Below are 21,898 nucleotides of genomic sequence, written 5' to 3'. Positions count from 1 at the left end.
AGAGAGAGAGAGAGAGAGAGAGAGTCTAGTTAGTATTACCTGTAGGCACAGGTGTTTAAGGAGGACCACTTAGGACTGAGACATTATCTATCGGGGGCTTTCCCTCCCTCAGCAATCATTAACTCTTCTTAGGGGTGGGGCTCCCTGTGATCATTGTGTGCAAGTGCTTCCCAGTGCCTGTGGAACTGCTGAGTCAGGAGGTAATGCTGTGTTTCCCTTTGAGGAACCAGCGGACTGTTTTCTACAGTGGTGTCACCGTTTTGTTCTACCAGCAGTGTACAAATGTTCCAATTGACCCACATACTCACCAGTACATATTTTACAGTTCATATTTTACTTTTCTCTAGTTAACTCTCTAGGATTTTGACTTGTGTTTCTCTGATGACTAACACTGAATATAATTTCATGTGCTTTTTAGATGTTTGCATGTTTTCTTTGCAGAAATCTAATGAAAGATCCTTGCAAATTTTTTTAAATTGGGTCAATTTTTGTTGTTGCAGAGTTTTTTTGTTGTTGTTGCAGAGTTTTAAGAGTTCTTTGTATATTTGAGATACAAGTCCTTTATAAAAGTTTATTAAATGTTTAATTGTTTTCTCCTGTCCTGCAACATCTGGATATATTGTAGCTTTCTGTCCCTGTGATCAAATTCCTGATGTGATTGACCTAAAGGAGGAAAGTTATCTTGGCTCACAGTTTGCGGTTTCAATCCACAGTCAACTGGCTTCACTGCTTTTGGTCCTGTGATGACAAAGTCTACCAGGGAGAGTGTGATGGAAGAGGCTCCCTAGCTTATGGAAACCAGGAAGTAAAGCAAGAGATGAAGGACCAGAGTTCCAATATCCCCCAAAACGACACCTTCCAGTGGCCTAACCTCCTTCTACTAGATCCCTCCTTCAGGGATCCAATGCATGGGCCCTTGGGGGACATCAGTAGTACCATATTACTTACCATGTGTCAGTGATATCTCATTTAGTCATCTTGGTGATTGAAGTAACAGTTGAATATGAGTAAGTTAAGGAAATACCTTGAACCAGTGTGTCTTCCAGCCTTTGATGATGCATTCTGCGTGTATTTAAGCAAATCTTCAGTTCTACTGCTGAAAGATTACAGCTCAACTTAGCCATTGTTCCCTGCTAGCACAGAGCCTGCAGACCAGCCAGAGGTGAAAGTAAGGCCTCTTAGGTCCTTCTTGAGCATACACATAGCCTTGTACTTTCATGAGGCCTTCTAGGACCCTGAGGATATTTGAGAGTTTCATAGCCATGGACATTTTCCCAGTTTTCCCTTTTAAATTTTATTGGTCAGACTCTTACTAGTCCCAGTTGATATTGCTGCCTCAGTAGCAGTGATGTTTAATAATTGTTTTTTCACAAGTACCTTGGGGATGAAGTGGTTTGCATAGACCAAGTTCTGAGTCAGGTCAAAGCAGACAGTGCTGGAGGTGGAGTAGGGGCTGCCAGAACCAGGCAGTGGTGGTGATTCTCTCAGGGCTGTGGTTCTCAGGAGCTCTGGCCCCTCAAGCTTTGCCAAACAGCTCATTTTCACAAGTTCCATCATTGCTTCTGGTTTTCAAAGCTGCCAAGAGCTGGGTTGAAGGGAAGGGGAGTTAAAAGACTACAAAGTCTGCCATCCTTCCCAAGATTCAGCTGAGCTTGGAGGAGTGCGGTTTGGTCTTCTCAAGCCTTGGTTACTATCCAGAGTTCTGGGAAGCTTGATCTAGAATCTCTGTGATGACATTTTCTCTGCTTTAATGGAGTAGATTGCAAAGGTTGGTTTTTTGGTTTTGTTTTTCTCTGTTCTTCTACACGTGCATTACCCTAGCTCCTTGAGGTGTCTACTATCTGGCAACCTCTCCAAACCACAAATCTCCCATTCATTCTCAGCAATACTTTACCAAGACACAGTCTGTGCCGTGCGTATTTTCTAGCATCCTCTGCCAACCCTCTCTTTCCTCCTTCTTCCTTCCTCTAATTGCAGAAATGCTGCTTCCTTTTCTTACACATCTCTTCTATCCCTTCCATACTCCGTGGAGATCTTAGCCAACAGGGACTCTGCCTGTAGCCTTTCCTCTTCCCCCATCAGAGGAGCCTCCTCCTTCTTGGTTATTCTCTTCTTGGGAGCTTTAACCTCTCTACCCTTTTACAACAAACACTACTTGCTCTAAGCAGAGTTTCTGTACACAGCTTCCATTTGACAGGAGTGACAAATGCTCACTGTGACTGTTCTATAAGCTGGGCTCGTGCCAAATGCTCTCCGTGCATTGCTTATCTTATTTCATTTAAAGATCCCAGTGGCCTCAATAGATAACTATAGCTACACCCATTTTCCAGACTAGAATACAGAATGGTGGTAAAGTTAGGTTACTTGTACATGCCTTATAAAAGATACCATATTCCTAACCCAAGTTGACTAGGAACATAATCTTGTCAGTGACTCTGATCAGCATCTCTCTAGTGAGGGAATCTGATGGCAACTCAGAGAAGGTATGGATGGTGCATCCCTAAGGATGGGTTATCTCTTCCTTGGTGTCAGGCCTGATTAGAAGCACCATTGCTGTCTTGTGTCTGCTCACCCTCCACCTACCCTCAGGTCTAGAGGAGACAGTATGGTTGTGGAATCAGTTGCCTGACTTTGCTGTACCACACCCTGATTGGTTTTGAAGTCATCATCTGTCCCTGTTGTCAAAATTTAAAGTGTTTCCAAATCTACAGTGTGGAAGGCTTCAAACTTTAAAGTTCAGAGGGCATTTCTCCAAGAATAGAAAGTCCATTCATCAGTGTGTGTGGACAGCACTTCCATCAGTCAGTCACTCTGGACCTTTGACCTAGAACAGGGCTCAAGTCACACTTGCAAAATGCACGTGAATCTTTGTCATTTGATTCAGACCTGGAATTGGGGGAAAATAAATGAAACAATTTCAAATGGAAATAACCCCACTGTGGGCCTACAGTTTCTACAAATAAGATATTAATTTGACCCATGTAATAAGACCATATGGTTAGTGATGGCATGTGTAAAGAAGAGACCCTAGAACTCAGAGTCAGACCCAGAAAGAGGGGAGAAGGCACTCCCAGGATGCTCAGGATTACACAGGTCAAAAGTAGATCGGAGAGATTTGCCTCACAAGGAAGAAGGCAGGCCTCTGTGTGAGTGCCCTAGCACTAGGAAACTTTGTGACCCCGGAAGACCCCCCTGTCAGTTGTACTGAGTGGACCGCAGGCATGTGATTCCTTTCCTCCCCAAGCATAAAGGTAGGAAAGGCACAGGCCAGCTGTTAAGGAAACCCAGGGCCCAGGACAATGGAGTGTCTGCCTTGCAAGGCTTGGGATAACTGATCAGTCACCAGGTGGGCTCGAGCTGTGACCTGAGAGGGTCTTTCTGTTGTTTGCCTTCACAGGGTCAAACTTGGTGCAGATAGCCCCTTCATTCTCTAGTGTCCTGAAGGACAGTGTTGTCGTTGAGGGCCAGGATTTTGTGCTGAGGTGCTCTGTACGGGGGACCCCAGTACCCCGAATCACTTGGCTGCTCAATGGTGAGTACCCCCTATTCCAGCCCCATTAGCTGCCTGAATCGAGTTCTTGCTTCTCATACTGAGCCCTGTGTGCCTCAGAAGCACGTTAAAGAGGAGGTGTGGGAACTGCTGCTCACTTGCTGAGCCAGCTCATCTGCTCTTTGGGAATACTGCTGCCAACCTGGCAAGGTACCTGGTACAGATCCACTAAGTTCACATATATAAAGTGGGTAATGAGATACCTGCCCAGAGATACAGACACAATTTCAGTTTCTTTTCTTGTGATTAGACTCCTAAGAGATCACCAATAAGCATTTGTTGAGTCACTAATGAACATGCCAACGAATAACCCAGTGAACCACATCAGAACTTGGTCAAGGGATTTGATCTTTTATTGGGTGCAGGTGGATCTTGGATGAACGCTGGTAGTTCTTTATAATGTTAATTATAATCCTATAACTAAGTAAGGCTCTTTGGCCTTTGTTTTGTTTTGTTTTCAAGACAGGCTCTTTTTTTAATTTATTTTTCATTTTACATACCAACCCCAGTTCCCCTCCCTTCCCTTCTCTTGCCCCACTGCCTCCCAAACTCCCCCCCCATCCACTCATCATAGGGGGTAAGCCTTCCTTGGGGAGTCAACCAAGTATGGCATATCAAGTTGAGGCAGGTCCAAGACACCCCCCCCCATCAAGGCTGAGTAAGGTATCCCTCCATAGGCAATGAGCTTCAAAAAGCCAGTTCATGCCCCTAGGATAGGTCCTGGTGCCACTGCCAGCGCCCCCTCTCAACAGATCAAGTCTCATAACTGTCATTCACATTCAGAGGGTCTAGTTCAGTTCCATGCAGGTTCTCCATGGAACCTGAGCCCCCTCTAGCTTCAGTCAATTGTCTCTGTGGTTTTTCCCATCATGACCTTGACCACCTCCTGCCCCTGACGCCCCCCCCCCACCAGTTTAAGATAGGGTCTCTTTATGTATCCCTGGCTGTTCTGAAACTTCCTGTGCAGAACAGGCTGGCCATGAACTCACAGGGATCTGCCTGCCTCTGCTTCTAAGTGCTGGAATTAAAGGTGTGTGCCACCATACCTGGCCCAAGCAATGCTCTTTGAAAAAAAAAATTACCAAATATCTTTATCTGTCTCTTCCTTTGAGGGCCTTTTAATTTTAAGTGTGTGGGAGACTTACTCTGTAACTGGGGCCAGTCTGTTAATGGGCAGAGGCTGCTTGGGAGAAAACCCAGGGACCTGCTGAGAGGGAACTCCTTATAACACAGAGTAGTCGGGTAACTTGATTTTCTGGGATGGGAACAGAGAGCTTGCAGTCTTAGCAAGTTCTCACATGGAATAGCACAGGTGCTTCCCAGGAGGAGGTATCCATTGCTTGTCACCAAATAGTCCCCAGGTGTGTCACTGTCCTGACCCATTGCCTGTGAGCCTCCCTGCCACTGTAGTTCTCTCAGGCTTTGCCAGAAATGGTCTGAATGAGAGGAGGTGTGTGCTCTTCCTCCATGCAGTTAGCTTAGGTAGATGGGTAAAAACTGAGGTCCATTCTTTCTTCTACCCCTCACCCATGGGCAGATTCTAAGGGGCCCTGGAACTGACTGCAAGGAGATTACTCTCAGCTAGAGCTTAATATGAGCATAATGACCAATCACGGGTCCAAATGAGAGTTTTGCTTTGACTGGTCAAAGCTAAACAAGGGTCAACAAGCGTTTCCTCCCAAGAGAGCCAGTGTGTAAATCCTTTCAGGATTTCAGGACATACTCCTCTGCAGCAACCATTGAACTCCACTGTCTCAGCATAAAAAAACAGCAGACAGTGTGGAAATGATTTGTGGGCACTGAAGGAAGAATTTCATGCAGTTTTCCCATGTCATGAAATTGTATTTTTTTTATTTAGAAAAAAACAATATCAAGTACTTAAATAGTGTTCTTGGTTTGCCAGCTGTGTAAAACCAAATGGCATAGGTCAGTGTGGAGAAGTTTTTTGTGCAGTAGACAGTGGTTAACAGAAGCTCACCTCTGGTCAGTATGCAGAAAATGGTGGGAAATAGATGTCCATATGGACATCTATATCATATTCATCCCGAGACTCGGGGACCACCTCAGAAGATGGGACAGAAAGACTGCAAGGGCCAGAAGTAGGGGAGGGCTGGACTGAAACCGCCTGGACAGGGCAGGACCACTCCATTCATGAACTCACAGCAGCTGTGGTTGCCTGCATAAGACCTGTACAAGATCCAGCCAGTCAACATTCCGACATGGAGCAGGGAAGCAGCTAAGGCCCCACCCTGAGCTGATGAGCTATTGGCAGCTGGTAGCTTGTGGGGGAGAGAGGGTCCATTTTCTTTAAAAACATGTATGGCCCCTGGTAGGTCAATCATGCTCAGTACCCGAGAATATATGGACAGCAAAGATTGGACTTGATGGCTTATTCAAACAAAACAAAAAGGACACAAAGTTGTGGTTTGGGGTGAGAGTGATCTGGTAGGAGTGGGGGAAGGAGCCGGGGAGACTATGGCCAAAGTACATTGTATGAAATTCCCTAAGAATTAATATATAATATATGTAAGTATACATTATAATTAATACATATTACTACATATTATTGTATTTGACAATGCAATGTTATAATAAAGTGTGTAGTAAGTATATGGTGTATTCTAAATAATTAATATCACACACACACACACACACACACACACACACATATGTCAGGTTGCTGGTGGGGTTTGGAGCATGGTTCTGTTTGTTAGCAGTGGGGATTGAATGCAGGTTAGATCTTCGCTTTCCACACTTTTCCCACTAGAGGGCAATCATGCTTAAATTTCCTTGGCTGCTAACTAACCCAGCCAAACCTCCAAGTTTCTTAACCCTCAATCATGATGCATTCTAAGCCAGCAGCTTCTTTCTGGGGCTCCATCCCTGCTTGGGGGGCCAAAGGGAGTCAGGAATTTGCATCACTAAAAGGCAAGGTCTCACAGCACTTGTCACACTTGTTGGGACAGAGGAGAAAGGCTGAGGATAGTCAGCCTTTCTGGTGATCTCAGGTTCTAGGGGTGTCATTGTTACAAAAAGAAAAACATAGAGAATTCAGTCCTTCCAATGGTGGCCTCTGGCCCCGCCCTCCCTCCACCCATCCCTCCCAGTCCTACTTTTCTGGAGTGGCAATGGATTGGGAAAGTTCTCTTCCTTCCCTCTTGCTTGGCAGTCTCTCTGCAAAACTGTCCTGGAGACATGAAGTGTTGTTATGTGCAGAAGAAAACATTGCTCTGTGGGGAGGGCTGTTTCTCACTAAACTGCCTGCCTCTCATGCCTCCCACCCTTAGTTTTATGACTGGGGGGCTGGCAAGAGAAAGAAGTGACAGTTGCCTCCTATATATAAACACATTCCAGCTAGAGGCCAGGCTCTTCAGTAATAAGACAGACTATTTCCCTAGAAATAAAGGTCCCATGAGGGAATGAGACAGCCACTAAGTGCGGCTCTGACGCTAACTGCTTACAACCTGTTGCCACATGGGACTGCACATAGAGAAGGCTTCTTGTAGGTCCATTCATTTCTCATTCTCCGTGTTTATCCTTTCCCCGAATGTGAAAGTGTAGCTTACTGCACAGAGGAAATGAACATAATTGTGACATTAGGGTGGGGCTGCGGCATTGCTTTCTGATCAGTATCTATAATGAGAAATGGAATCATTATTTCTGGAGGCATCTCAAAAGAGCTGAGAGCCACATGTTCAGTCTGAGTGAGGTCTACTCTGCCTGAGCCTGGGCTGTGGACCAAAAGACTCTGCAGAATTCTTTCCAGGTGTGTGGAATGGAGGTTATCCAAAAATGCCAGCTGTCTGTCATTGCTCTCCTGAATGCCAAATTCTTCCAGAGTGACTCTACCCCGTCTTTCCAGGCCCAGTCTTATCCTCCATGGATTTGGGCCAGCTCCAGTGTCATGACTGTTGCCCTTCTGGGGTCAGGGCTGGTGTCCCACCACCTGGTGCTCCCTGGCCTGAGCTATTCTGTGCTTCCCTCTGCAGGACAGCCCATCAAGTTTGCTCACTCCATCTGTGAGGCTGGCATGGCTGAGCTCCACATCCAGGATGCCCTGCCAGAGGACCGTGGCACCTACACCTGCCTGGCGGAGAATGCCTTGGGGCAGGTGTCCTGCAGCGCCAGGGTCACTGTCCAAGGTAGGATCCTTCAAGCATTTACCCTACAGCTCTGTCTGCTTTTATAGACCATAGGATTACTGGCCCAAGTCCAAGGAGCAGAAGTGTAAATGGAATCATGATTGCTGGCAGGCGGCAACAGAAGCAGAGAGGCTGCTGGAGCATCCAGGTACAAAGGAGAGGTTACGTAGAAAATCCTGAGCATAGGCATGAAGTAGCACGGCTGACATCCCAGCACTAGGCAGGGCCATCCTGAGTTCCAGGCCAACCTGAGATACACAGAAAGTAAGGCCCTGTCTCAAAGGAAAGGGAGGGGGAGGAGAGAGAAGGGAAGACCCTGAGCCTGAAGGCAGGCAGATGAAAGAGATGGTCTCTTGAGATCCACAGTAATGGGAGACTGTCTCACATCCTTTGACCCCACTGGGCCATGGACACACACCCAGGAAAGAGACGAGGGCTCCCCTGAATTCAGAAGCTCTCAGTCTAGACTAAGAACACCACCTGCACTGCAAGACTTTAGGGGGGCATTCACATGTCATTAACACGCACCGGCCTCACAAATGGCTCTGTGCCCTGAGGTGCTAATATTAAGCAGGCCCTGAGACTTCTGAACAGTCGAAGGTTTTCCCTCACCTAGCCCCCCCTCCCAACCCTCCTCCCCAATGCCCAGGCTTGTTTTCATTCATCACCAGCCTGGTGCCAAGTAAACTGATTATCACAAGCATCCATTGATCAGCCCAGCACTTAGTCCCCAGGAATCACCATGAATCTTAGGCTTGAGACTGACCCTGCTGGGCTGTGGCTATGTATGGTGGCTGTTTCCAGGAAGGCAGGGTGCTTCTCGGGTCCAGGACCATCAGTTAAGCCTGATTCCCACCTTTCCTTGGCCTGTGCCCCCTGCTCCTGAGAGTGACTGAGTCCTCTGGGTGCTTAGTCAGTGTAGGGTGTGCCTGCCTTCCCTACCAGCCAAGCAGAAAACCACACCTCATTTCTTTTTGCCCCCTCTACCCACCACATGCACACACACAAACTCAGGCTTTGGAGAGTCCTCTTGTAGTGTGAACAGCCGCATTCTGGAAGGCTGTGCGAGATGGTTATCACAGAAGAGGGCATGAAATTCATTCTGCCTTCCCTAGCTCTTTAACTATATCACCTCACAGAGACCCCCTAGGGCTCAGGTCAGAGTGTTGTCCCTGTCTTATACAGAAGGGTATAGTGATCTTGCCATCAGTGGAACTTGGCCAGCACACTACCCCAGGGTAGTAGGTGAGGCTGGCTTCTGGGCCCAGGCCCTGAGACTGAGGCCCAGGTCACCTCATATTTGCCCTTTCTCAGAGTACACCTCCCCTGGCCCAATGCAGAAGACTAGCCACAGAGGGATGGGCACTGTCCTTCTCTAGGGCTAAGGGAACTGTCACTAACAGAGAGTATGGTCTGTGCCATCTGCTGGGGGGGACTTGGATTTCTCTGAAGAAATGCCTTTGTGTGGAGTCATGTGTGAGCCAGCCTGCCCCTTCCTTCCAGGAAACCTTCCACACTGGGGTCAGAACTAGCAATGGCCCATGAGGCCTTCTCTGGTACACACATATAACCTACTTATTTCTGTAGTACTCACAGCATGGCTTCTGGGGCCCTCAGGGGACTATGATAGGAGACTTCCAAGGAAGCACAGAAGTTCACAGCCTGGTCTCAGAGGCCCAGGGCAGCAGCTCTCCCATCTTCCCAGAGGCTACCCAGTCTGTGGTGGGCAAGAAAGTACTAATGGCACAGGATTGGCCAGTTTACCCAGTCTTGTATCTGAGGCTGCCTTGCCAGCTTCCTCTGGTAGTCAGCTAATCCAGTGTCTGTCTTCAGTTGTTGTGTTCAAATTGGATTAGGGACTCAGCTATGCTAACAGTCTCTGTGGGTAGCAGGGTCTTCAGATGAAGGATAGAGAACTCTAGGGCATTCCCCTGACTTCTGGGTGTTTGGAAGGCTGCATGATTGCTTAGATGATAACATCTAAGTATGTTAAAGTAAAAGGGGAAAACTGCAGCAAAGCCCCACCAGGTCCTTTGAATCTGCTGTCAGCAGCCTGGTGAGTGAGTGCCCTCCCGGGTGGGGGATGTACTGACCTTTCCAAGCCAGACTGAAGCTCAGAACCATAAATGGAAAACAAGGCTGAGACACGACCACACTCAGGCCCAATACAAGACTTCCCTGCACAGGGCTGGCAGAGTAAACCTGGCACAATGACATTTCTGGCACCCTGCCCCAAGGTGCTTTGGAGGTTCCAGGCTATATTTTACACCACCCTCATCTTTGGAGTTATTCTGACTTTCTTAGCAGCTCTTTTGGCTCCCAGGCCCCTGGGAGATGTTAAGCGACTTTACTCCATGCTGCCTCAACTTCTGATCCATCCTTCCCAGGCCTGGTTCTGTCACTCTCAGTGTGGCATTGCAAAGTGAATACAAAGCCAACTGCTTGACCTGAATTCCACTCACCACATCCTAGTCCTGCCACCTGCCTGTCAACTCTCCAGGCATTACCTTCCTCTGTGTGACATGGGGTCACTGATAGTCACAGTACTGTGAGGATTAATTGAATTGTCCCCAGACTGTAGAATGTTCCATATGTGCTGGTATGATGGGTGTCCAGACTTTAAACAAGACAGATTATTGCAGGAAGTGATTTTACCAAATAATCAGCTTGCTGCGTTATTATCTGTGTCCTTGGTAAAGGGCAGGGAGGAATGATGTGCCTCTGAACCAAGTGAGAGACATGAGGAATTGGTTCAAACTGACTTGGAGCCAGCCATGGGCTCGTGTGCTGCACCCGAGGCTCTGACCACAAGATGGCACAATGCAGCAATGCATTGCCCTCCACTTGCCGTTTTTTTTTCCTGTGAGAAGCTGACTGTGCAGCCCTCCTGCCAGATTAGAGCTGTCTGTGGGAATCTAGCAGATTCTATGCTGAAGGGCAAACACTGGGACTCTTTCTCACCTCTTTATCCTTTTGTCAAGGCTTCGCAATCTTCCAGAGCACTGGCCCAGCACTCTGGGTTGTTCTGCAACCCCTCTGCTTGTCTCTGTAGCTCTACTCCTAAAACCTAGCTAGCCCCTAGCATATGTCACTTTATCCCAGAAGCCTTCCCTGCTCACCTCCGAATAAGCCCTGCTAACACCGTGCACCACCCTTGTCGCATTCACTTATAGCAAAAATCTTTGTTGCAGTCTTCTGGTCTGGGGACACTAAAACACAGGTCTGCCTTGCCCTGCCTACCCTCTGATGGAGATGGTGGCAACAGTCAAGACATGGCTTAACTTCTCATGCTGATACATGCTCTTAAGAAAATGAACAGAGGTCTGGGGGTGTTGCTCGGCGGTAGAGAGTATGTCCACCATCCCTACATCCCGTGCTGGGTTCCCAGCAACACACACACACACACACACACACACACACACACACACACAATTTTATTGACAAAAGTGAACAGGGAGTAAGATTAGACAGAAGCAGAAGGGATGCTATTCCAGGCAGGCAGCAGGCAACACAGCAAGTGCAAAGGCCCTGAGGTGGGATCAAAGCCATCGTGGCTGGAGCCAAGGTAGCAGAGGAACAGAACATAATGAGGTGGGGGTGTGTCTGCAGGGCCTCAGGGTTAAGGAACATTTGCTCTAATTGCAGTTTTGAGTATCTGCTCACTGTCCTCCTGATCCTGTAGTAGCTCGGGGCCTGTCCTGTGAGCCCCTGGGAGTGGTGAGCAGTGACTGAGAGGACAGTGAGGTGGACTAGTCCCATATGCAGGGAGGCATTCCCTCAACTTCCCCACTCGTCTAGGATCTCAGTGCTCTGGAATTTCCAGGAGGCCTGCAAATTAGCTCTCAAGAGCCCCCCAACAAAGATGCCTGCTTCTCTTCTCTCCAGGCTAAGAGAAAGACAATCCCCACTATTAACCAGGCAGGCAACATAGTTTTCCCTCCACACCAAAAATGGAGCCTAATGGATGATGAATCTGAATTCCTACAGTGTCCTGAAAGATCTAGAAACAGTCACCTACTCCCTGTATCAGGACTGGGCTAGGATATTTTAATTTAACACACACACACACACACACACACACACACACACACACACGTGCACACACACACACACACACACACTCAAGCACATGCGCATCTATGTTGAGGCTAAATTCTTTTTTATTTATTTTTATTTTATGTGCATTGGTGTTTTGCTTGCATATATGGCTGTATGAGGGTGTCAGATCTTGGAGTTACAATTGTGAGCTACTATGTGGCTGCTGGGAATTGAACCCAGGTTCTCTGGAAGAGCAGTCAGTGCTCTTAACCACCAAGCCATCTCTCCAGCCCAAAGCTAAATTCTTAAGCAACAAGATGTGTTAATAATCTGCTCATTTTAGCTATTTTGACATAGTTTCTCCACTGATGGTTTGTTTGTTTAACTAAAGGCATGCTGGGCCTATGAGAGGAACCCAAGGACATCAAATGTAAGGTAAAAAAAAAATGTTTTGTGAGGACATTTGTTGAAGAGTTCTTTTGATGAAGAGAACAACAGACCCCTCAAAGGCGGCCATGTTCTTGGCTCTGAACATGTAGGCGTGTGGCAGCTCCCAGCCTCCTCCTCTGCCCATCCCGAGGATGTGCATATCCTTTGGACCCTATATCATCTGTCTCCTGGCATAAGTCATGAACCCACCTCTGTCAGCTAAGCATGCCAGCGACCATTTTAACCTTTACGTTGGCTAAGAAGGGACTCTGTGAAGAAGAAGAGGCAGCACTGTCTTTAACTGTCTTTTTAAAACTAAACTGAGAATTTGAGTGTGCCCGAGCATCTGCTCTCAGCCTTTGAAACTTAAGCAGTGAGCTAAGTGTCAAATCAATGCCTCACCAGCATTTTCATTTTCTGCAGGCTGAGGCCTTCACGCTGCAGGGGGCGGGGGGGGGGGGGGGGCTTGCAGGATGGATGTGTCCATCTGGTACGGAGCTTAGAACTGGAGCCTCGTTTTACTAATTGGACAATTACAGAGACTCATAACTGTCCACTTTTACAGCCCTTTGTAGACCATAGCCCCCATTTCCTGGCTTGCAGACCTTGGCCAAAAATACTATCCAGAATGAAAGCCTTGTGTTCCCAGTGGCAAGATGTGCCCCAGTTATGACAGCACAAACAGCAGTGTGGTTTCCAGGCCTTTCTGGCAAAGAATTCTGGGGGTTTGGATGCTGTGCCTGCCTGTTTGGAGTGTGATTATAACTTTAAGACCTCAAGAAGGCTGAGGTGGTGGGGGCCCCTGCCTCTCATCTCGCAGCCCATCATTACTGGTGAGAGGTCTTTTCTGAGATGTCATAAATTGTAACCCTTTCATTCTTTCCCTTGCACACTTCTCTTCCCATTTGTTTCTTCAGTTCTGGAGAAGTCGGCAGGAGGAAGGCAGGCTACAACTGCCATAAAAGCAGTCCTGTGCTGATTTTCCAAGACGGTTCTACTGGGTTAGAGACAGACTTTCGTTAAAGGGAATTCAGATACCTCCCCGGGGATTTATAGTTTGCCAAATGCTCTGGAAATGGGAAGGGGCTGGGCTGCCTTCCTGCAAGGCCAAGAAACCAAGCCCTGGAATGTGGGAGAGGAGGCATTAGTCCCTGATGCGGGGACCACACTGCATTTTGAGCACCAAATAAAGGAAGGGGGAAGACTGTCTATAGATGCCCCTCCATTAGTGATTTATTAGATTTCCATAGAGTAACAGTGTTGACAGGGAATCCAATGTGCTGTTAGAATGGCATTTTGCATTGTGATAGTTAAGGAAAATGGTTCATGGTCAAAGAACTAAAGAGAATCTTTAGTAGATACAAGGTTCATTGAACACACATTTGGATCCATAATCTCAGGGCTTCAGAGAACAGCAGGATGATCAGCATAAGTTGTCCAGTGGCAGTCGGGGTTTGGGGTTGTGATGATGGTTTTAAGGAGAAATTCAGAATGAGTTATTTTTCCTACTAAACTCGTAGAAAGTTGGATAAGAAAGGGGGGAAATTGTTATAGTGTACCAGGGGACACTGCAGCCAGGCCCAGGAAGAGTTGAAGGCTTTACTGGCTCAGGTTCAAGCAGCAACTGGTACTGCTTATTGTACTGGACCATGTGGGTAAACGATGCAAGGAGCTGCTCCATCCTGTGGGCACTGAATTTCCTCCAGAAGTTTTCCAAAACAATGCATTAGTTCTTGAACCAAAGTCCCTGTCGGTTGGTATTTTCAAGGGGGAGCTTTGACAGGAAAAGTTCAATTGTGTAGACAGGCTGGCTCGCTGCAGTGAATGAATCTCACAGCAGTTTCTGTGTAACTTTGTAGATGAAGAAACCTAATGCTTAGAGGGATTGAGTCGTCTGCTGGAGGTGGGGGACACCTGCGTTTACTTGTCTGAGTCTTCTCCCTTTCCTTCCCATTCTTTCTCTCCTCTACTCTCTCCATTCTTTCCTTCCTCCAATTTCCTTCTCTTTCTCAAGCCCTATTAACAACTTTCATCTGTACAGCATCATTTTCACATGTTATCAACAGCTCATCCTCAGTCATATTTTTCTTTCCATTGAAGGACAGGCTGGGCCTTTCCTTTCAGCAGAACTTAGTTCAGTGCTGGACACAGGAACCAAGAACAGAGGAACAGATGAACTCACATTGAGTCGTTAGTTTGATACTAGTGAGTTGTGGATCTGACTCTTCAGGACTCTAGAAAGGCAGCCACTCTGGGCTTGCTCTCAGTGGGAGCAGGAAGTACAGCTGTGGGAAAAGACAGAGGTATATTTAGTCTAGCCCCACTGGAGATAGATACAGGGCATCCATCCCTGGTCCCAGTGATTCCTCCCTTGGAGTCTGTGTACTGTGGGAAGCCAGTGCCTGCCTCCTAGATGAGGAAGGCTGGGGTTTTCTCACCCCTCAGGCTGGCTTCCTGTTGTGACCTTAAAGCAAGACATTCCAGCATAGTGGAATTTTGGGCTAGCAGGCAGCCCTGGGCCTGGGCACAGTGTTCAGCTGGTATTATTTGGGTGACCTGCCACTGTTCTTAGAGCCACAGAGAGAAAGCAAGAAGCTTGACCCAGTCAGTTGCATCCTCATGTCTGTTGGCCATAGCAATCCTGGGGAGTCAGGAAGGCCACCTTCCTCTGTGATGTGGGAGTGTGCCCACGGAGGACCTTGTCAGGGGCTCTTCCAGCTTTATCTCCATGGTTGCTACTGAGTCCTGCTTGGGATACTGATCTTGTTGTTGTCGGGTTGACCCTGCTCAACCAAAACAGCCAGTAGGAATCAGAAAAACAAAGCATTTGTTTTTATACTGGTTGGTGTTATATGTTGTTGTGGGGTCTTTTGAGACAGGCCCTTGGACCCACTATGTAGCTGAGGAGGATGCATTTGAATTTCTGACTTCTGCCTCCCTGTCTAGACTGCTGGGATGCATGGGCATGCACTGCTGTGCCCAGCTTTCGGTGGTTCTAAGGGCTGAGCTCAGCTTAAGTCATGCGTTCCACCAACTGAACTACAACCCCAGCTCCACAACTGTTTTTGCATACAGTTGCCTTGAATCATCTAAGTCCTGCAGTGGAAGCATTCATACAGTACACTAAACTCATCAGTATTATATTTCAATCATTGATAATAAGTAACCACTCACAAGCACGGCACCCCTTTTTGCCTGACTTGTTGTCAAGAATCTCTTATATGAGTGAGCTGCAATGTGCTTGTCCCCTGTGGCACTGTCACAGCTCATTGTGGTCAGCATTGGAAAATGTTGGTTCCCTTTGGAGAGGCACCTATGGTGTGCCCTGTCTTGTCCTCAGGAGGCCTGGGTACTCTGTCCCAGTCAACCTGCTCTGGCTTCATGACCCTGGTTGTATTGTTACCTTAACACATCTTGGGCTCACTCTAAGTACAATAGGTAGTGGTTTGGGACTGCAGTTCAAAGAAGCTAGTTCAGGCTCCTTTTCTTTGGATGTGTGAGGGAAGAAACTTACTGGGGACTCAGGGCCCTCCCTGTCTTCTTCAGCATGTGTTTACAGGAAAGTTGGCCCATTTTCTCACCCCATGAAGAACTTGGGCTTATTGACTGTTGTTCACTGGCCTGAATTCAGGGTCACCATATCCCATGTGATTCACCCAGCACCTGCTGGAGAAATTCAAAACAAACAGGAACATCAACCTGCTGGTGTGAGAACAGATTAATTCCCATCATTCCACCCTTCTTTCCATTGTCCCTGTAGGACTAAAGGGAAGAAAGAGCAGGGTCAGGGTCACTACTAGTCTGGATCTAAAGCCTGAGCTGGTTCCTCTCATTCCTTGCTTGGAGAGATGCAGTAAAGTTCCATTAATTTACTTTTAAGACCTGTCCCATGGTGTCTCCAAGCATGGCATCACAGAACTTGCCTTGGGCTGCTTACAAACAAATAAATGAATAAATAAATAAATAAATAAATCTAGTCAGCAATCATCAGGGAGGTTCAGGATTCTCTGCTTCTTGGGATGATGATAAGCCTGCTGTGTAGGAGTTACCCAGTTCTCCTACAAATGCCATTGATAATAAGTGTGGACAGTCCTGATTTACGGTGGTTCAACTTGCAGTTTTCAACTTTATGATGGTGTGAAAGCCACACACCTTTGATGGAAACGCACTTCAAATTTAAGTTTTGAATTTGAGCGTTTCCTAAGATAGCAGTTTGAGCAATGGCAAGGAGCAGAAAGACCCAGTCAGCCTTGTGGCCCCAGGGTCAAACAGCCAGTCCTCTACAGTGAGCTGTGCTGCTAAGTGGGGATGCTCAGTAGGGTGGGTGCACCAAATGCATTTTCAGCATATGATACTTTTTAGCTTATAGTAAGTTTAGGGGAAACCATTGTAAGTTGAGGAGCATCTGTGGGTGCACGTATTGTTTTCACATTCTGTCTTCAAAACTCCATGAAGCTCTGAGATGACACAATCCCTAGAGACAGATGAGGATGTAGAGGTAGAAACCTACTTATGGTCAAGATCTGGCTCCAAGTCTCAGGTTTCTGTCCTGTTTGTTGTTCTGTCTGTTTCTGTTCTGTTGTTTTATTTTTTATCAAGTTGCCACAAGCTAGAGTCATCTGAGAAGAGAGAATCTCAACAGAGAAAGTGTTTGATAAGATCAGCCTGTAGACAATTGATATCTGGAGGGCTCTGCCCACTGTGGGTGGTGCTACTCCCTAGACTAGTGGTTCTGGATGGAATAAGAAAGCAGACAAAGCCAGCCTTAAAGAACAAACCAGTAAGCAGCGTTCCTCCAAGGCCTCTTTTCAGTTCCTGCTTTGATTTCCTGTCCTAACATTCCCTGGTGATGGAGTATGATCTCAAAGTTATAAGCTAAAATAAAGCTTTTCCTTCCCAAGTTCGTTTTGATCATAGTGTTTTATCATAGCGGTAGAAACCTAAGACATATCTCTTGTCCAACTAGAGGGGACAGACACTCAGGCCTTAGATCCTGCAAGCTCCCAGTCCACCATCCCTCATGCCCTTCTCAGCTCCTGGGGCAGGTTGCTGGGTACAGACAAGTCCTTAGACCCCAACAGCCAAGATCCGCAGGGTACTGTGGCTTTCTTGAAGCCCCAGGTGAGGGAACAGGCAGTAGGAAGAACTGAGAGAGAGAGGCCTGGAAGAGCAGACAGCCACCAGCTGGAAGGCGAGCAAGCTGGAATTCGGTTGTTCCTGCAGCACCCAGAAGGAATTCCAGCCCATCTGTATGGAGCTCCATGTTTTGGGCTGAGAGGCAGAGCAGGAACAGGGAGTCCTCTGGAGAGGGGAAAACATTTTGTCCTCGAGCCCTCTCAATCTGTGCAAGACAGGAAATTCCTCAACCCTCCGGAGGCAGCCAGCTTTCCTGACTGAGGCATCCCAGGCAGGGACATGAGGTAGAGTTGTGCCTTTCCAATACAGGCTCCCTAAGTCCACTCCCACAGCTTCCTGCCAAGTCCCCTCCAGCAGCTGCACCCCATCAAAAGAGGATTCCTGAGATGGGGGCAGGGGATCAAGAACCCTACCTGGTGGCCAGAGGTGCAATGGAGTTCATCTGTTTTAGCTGCTCTTGTGAGCCTGCGCCATATCCTCTCTGTTGCACTGGCTCAGAGGAAGCTTTATTCTGATCTTTATTCAACCCTTGTGGCCTTATCCTTCCACGGTCCCAGAGGCTGGGCTGGGAGAGCTTTGCTTTCTGTGGCCACAGGTAAAAATTAACATGGTAGAGAAAACACCCTGGAAACTATCCCCAGAGTTCTAGTTGAAAAGGTTCAAAATTTGCTTCCCTGCGATGTCAGAGACCCAAAATACCCAAAATACTGCCTTGAAACTTTGATTTTAAGTTAGAGATACTCCAGCGTGTTCATGTGGTTCCTGTTCTAACAAAATACCCGAAGATGGATACTTTGTAAAGAAGAAGCTTATCTTAGTTCCTACTTCCAGAGGTCAGAGAGCATGGCACAGGTATTCTGGAAGTCTTCACGAATGCTCCATGTTCCGTCCTGTCATAGCTAAGAAGCAGTAGAAGTGTGTGATGTAATAGTGTGTGATGAAGACAGACCAATGCAGTTTCCAGGCTCACTTTTGAACACCCCACTCTCACATTAACCCATCTAGTTCCATGAGATCCAACTCACTCTTAAGAGAACTAATCTCGTATCCAAAGAGCTGTATCAATCTCTTGAGAAAGTCTTCAATCCCTTCATAGGGGCAGTATCTACATGACCTGATCCCCTTCCCAGAAAGTCCCTTTCCAATGCCTCCATATTGAGAGTGAAATTTCATTATGACTCTTAAGGATCATGTAGAACCCTTGCCTATCTCAGGCCCTGAGATAGAAACCAGTACTTCAAACAAACAAAATAATAATAATTTGATGCCATTCACCCTGCATTGTATTAAGTTCAAACCATAGCACCTGCCTTGCTAATCTTATGCTTTACAGTACCGGGGTGGGCGGGGGGGGGGGCAGCAAAAGGCTATAGGAGAGGATAGACACTGGGCAGCACAGGGCTTGTCCTGCATTGGAAGCTGACAGTGCCTTACCTCCTGGAGACTGGCTGAAGCCAGCTTCAGGGAGGATGGCAAAAGTAAGGAAAAGCCCTTCTGTGAGTCTGTCTCCTTGGAGAGCTGAGTAGGGAGTGAATCAGGCCTGCACCCAGAGAACTGTGTTGGTCTTCACCCTTAGCTAGCACACTCCCTTCAACCCTTTCCCAGATTTAGCTAAAGTATTATGAAAGTACAGTACGCTGTGTGTATTTTAGGAGTGGAACTTAATGAGTTTGGCAGACATGTTTATATCCATGAAACATTTACCCCCGAACTTAAAAGTGAACATTTCTGTGTCTCTTAAGCATTCCTTAGTGCTCTTTTCTAATCCATCTCCCACCTCCTGCTGCAGGCACCCATTGATGCCTTCTGTGTGTGTGTGTGTGTGTGTGTGTGTGTGTGTGTGTGTGTGTGTGTGTTGGGGGGGCTATAGAATGAATCCAAAGCCTTACACAGGTGAGACTACTGCTCACTCACTGAGTCACATCGCACCCTGTAGTTTTGCTTTGTTTAGTTGAGACATGATATTACCCTAAGCTGGCCTCAAACCCACCATTCTCCTGTCTCAGTCTCCTGAGTGTAGGGATTATAGGTTATGTGTCACCATACCCAGCTTTAGTTTATTTTTCAAAAAAAAAAAAGGAAGGAAATGGGCTTGGAAGTATAGGTTGGTAGTAGAGTATGTGTTTATATATGAGATTCCAGATTTGATACCCAGCACCAAAAGAAGAGGTAAGAAGGGGATGGGGGAAGAAGAAAGAGGTTTGCTCTCTTGATAACTGTGTGTGTTGTACGTATATATCATGTCTGGCAAGATTAAGAAGAAATCCAGCGTTGTTTACTTCTAGGGAGACAGTGCCAGGGAGCGAGTGGGGTTGGAAGGGAGACTTTACATAGACCCTTTGGCATCTTTTGAATCCTGTGCCATGTGAGTGAATCACTTAATTCAAAAGAGTAAAGAAAACTTAAGGGGGAAAAAATCTTCATGAAGATGCCAAGTCTGAGCTTCTTCCCTGATGTTCTCCTGAGGAAGCAGTTTGTTTGCCCAGGACTCCATAGAACTTCATTGTTTAGTCTCTGCTGTCTGGTAAGAGCATTGTCACATCAAGCAGTGACATGGGGCATACTTTGTCCCCAGTGATCTCTAGGGACTCCCAACATGCATGAGACCAAGCTTCAGCACAGCTTTGTCATGTGGTGTGTTTGTTGAGTCTGTGAAAGAATATTTCTCTCCCATTTTATTTTCACCACACAGAAAAGAAAAGTGAAGGAGAGAGGGAAAACCGTCTGCTCCCAGCTCCCAGCAAGCCCGTTGCACCCATCTTCTTGCAAGGCCTCTCTGATCTCAAAGTCATGGATGGAAGCCAGGTCACCATGACAGTCCAGGTGTCAGGTCTGTCCACACAACTCTCTCCTTGGGATGTGTAAGAAGGTGCTCATGTGGCAATGGGGTTTTGCTCCTGGATGCCCAGAAAACCATCACGAACCATCACATCAGCAAGGGGTTCAAGGAAGCGGAGCCTCTTGGCTTCTCTCCTCTGCTATCAGGGTAGCATTTTATACTTTGAGAGTTATATGATCAAGAGGAAGAAGATGGCTAAGATCAATGAGACCAGTTCCAATGGAAAGTTTGGGGTCTTGTTTTTGGTTTTTTGGTTTGTAATTTTTGTTTTGTTTTAAAGAATTCCAGCCCTTTTTTAAAATTGGTACATATTCATTGTAGAAAATCATGAGTTTCATAATCACATTTTATTCAAAAGTATTAAGTGCTTTAACTGCATTTACTAATTACCTTTTTTTTCCTCCCACCAGCCTCCCTTTACCCCCCCAAATAGTACCCCCTCTGCTTTTGAGTCTTTCCACTCTTAATCGATACAGTGTTTGAAATCTTAGCCAGAGCAGTAAGGTAAGAGAAAGAAATTAAAAGGTTGCAAGTAGGAAAAGAGGAAGTCAAATTATCCAATTGTAGTCAGTATAAGCCTATCCTTAAAAGACCCTAAAGATTTTCTAGAAAGTTTTTTTAAAGATTTTATTTATTATGTATTTTATTTATTATGGTGCCTGCATGCCAGCAGAGGGGACCATATCTCATTCAAGGTGGTTGTGAGCCATCATGTGGTTGCTGGGAATTGAACTCAGGACCTCTGGAAGAAGTCAGTGCTCTTAACCGCTAAGCCATCTCTCCAGGCCCCTCTAGAAAGTTTTTAAATGGTGCAAAATGAACTTATGTGAGGTCTCAAGTCTCAGAAGCCATCTGAGTCACTCTAGTAAGAGTCTAAGGTAGAAAGCAGATGATCAGAGATCCTTCTAAAACAGGCAAAGAAATGTGGCTTGCACTCAAGCCAGGCTCTCCTCCCTTGCAGAGGATAGCAGGAGAAGTTCACAAAGTCCCAGCTCCACACTCATGGCAGGGTAGACATCAGTGCCTTTAGATGCATCTGTGGTTCTCAGTTCCTATCATTGCCTCTGAAAACTAGGAGGACCCATCTCTGGCTTCCTAGTTCCTCTAGACCTGCAAAAGTAATAAATACAACCTGTGAGAGGACCTGAGGACTTATCCCCGAAGAGATGATGATCCCTGTTCCTGGAAGATGAAGGCCTTTCCATGACAGTCCCAGACAGAGGTCTCTTTTCCACATTTGCCAAGCCAATTGGACATCTCAATGAGATGCCAGTTGGAACAGACAAGAGCCACTCTGCACCTGGCCTCCATACATGTGTCTGGCCCATACAGACAAATGGCCATCTATTCACTCTAAAGTATCCCCACGGGCATTGCTCCTCTGGAAGCAGAGCCTCATGGTCAGCTTTTATATCTAAGGAAACCCTCACATGGCCATTGATCTGTACCCCCAACACATTCCAGAAGCATAGGCTTGTGCGACTACCCACCGCCAGCCATGTTTAGAAACCTTCTGCAAACTGGGGTCTCCTGAGACCACATTCGTGTGTTGGCCCAGTGCTTACAGAGTTCTTTCTGGTGATAGTCTGCAAGGGGGCTGCCGTGGAATCATCGTTGCCTGCATGTGGAGTTTCCATGTGAGGCAGTGCAGCGCAGAGAACACCTTCAGGGTTGGGTGTTCTTTTTGTGCTACATGTCATTCTGTGGGCAGCTAGAGAAGTTTAGATTGACTCAGTTATTTCTCCTAACAATCCTACAATACAG

General features: G+C 46.9%; 1 protein-coding gene across 6 annotated transcripts in view; it reads left to right on the top strand.

The window, feature by feature from the left end:
* Mylk (myosin light chain kinase) overlaps positions 1 to 21,898 on the top strand; it is a 177,885-nt gene that overhangs the window by 67,183 nt on the left and 88,804 nt on the right. For all 6 annotated transcript variants that reach the window (XM_035444589.1, XM_035444593.1, XM_035444592.1 and 3 more), the window contains 3 exons: positions 3,398 to 3,532; positions 7,540 to 7,692; positions 19,988 to 20,125. In XM_035444589.1, the coding sequence (XP_035300480.1) occupies positions 3,398 to 3,532; positions 7,540 to 7,692; positions 19,988 to 20,125 (426 nt within the window). The remainder of the gene's footprint in view (positions 1 to 3,397; positions 3,533 to 7,539; positions 7,693 to 19,987; positions 20,126 to 21,898) is intronic.

Source organism: Cricetulus griseus, chromosome 4 (assembly GCF_003668045.3).
Source record: "Cricetulus griseus strain 17A/GY chromosome 4, alternate assembly CriGri-PICRH-1.0, whole genome shotgun sequence".
NCBI lineage: Eukaryota > Metazoa > Chordata > Mammalia > Rodentia > Cricetidae > Cricetulus > Cricetulus griseus.
Note: the sequence above shows the minus strand (reverse complement) of the source record. Positions and strands in the feature narration are given on the sequence as shown.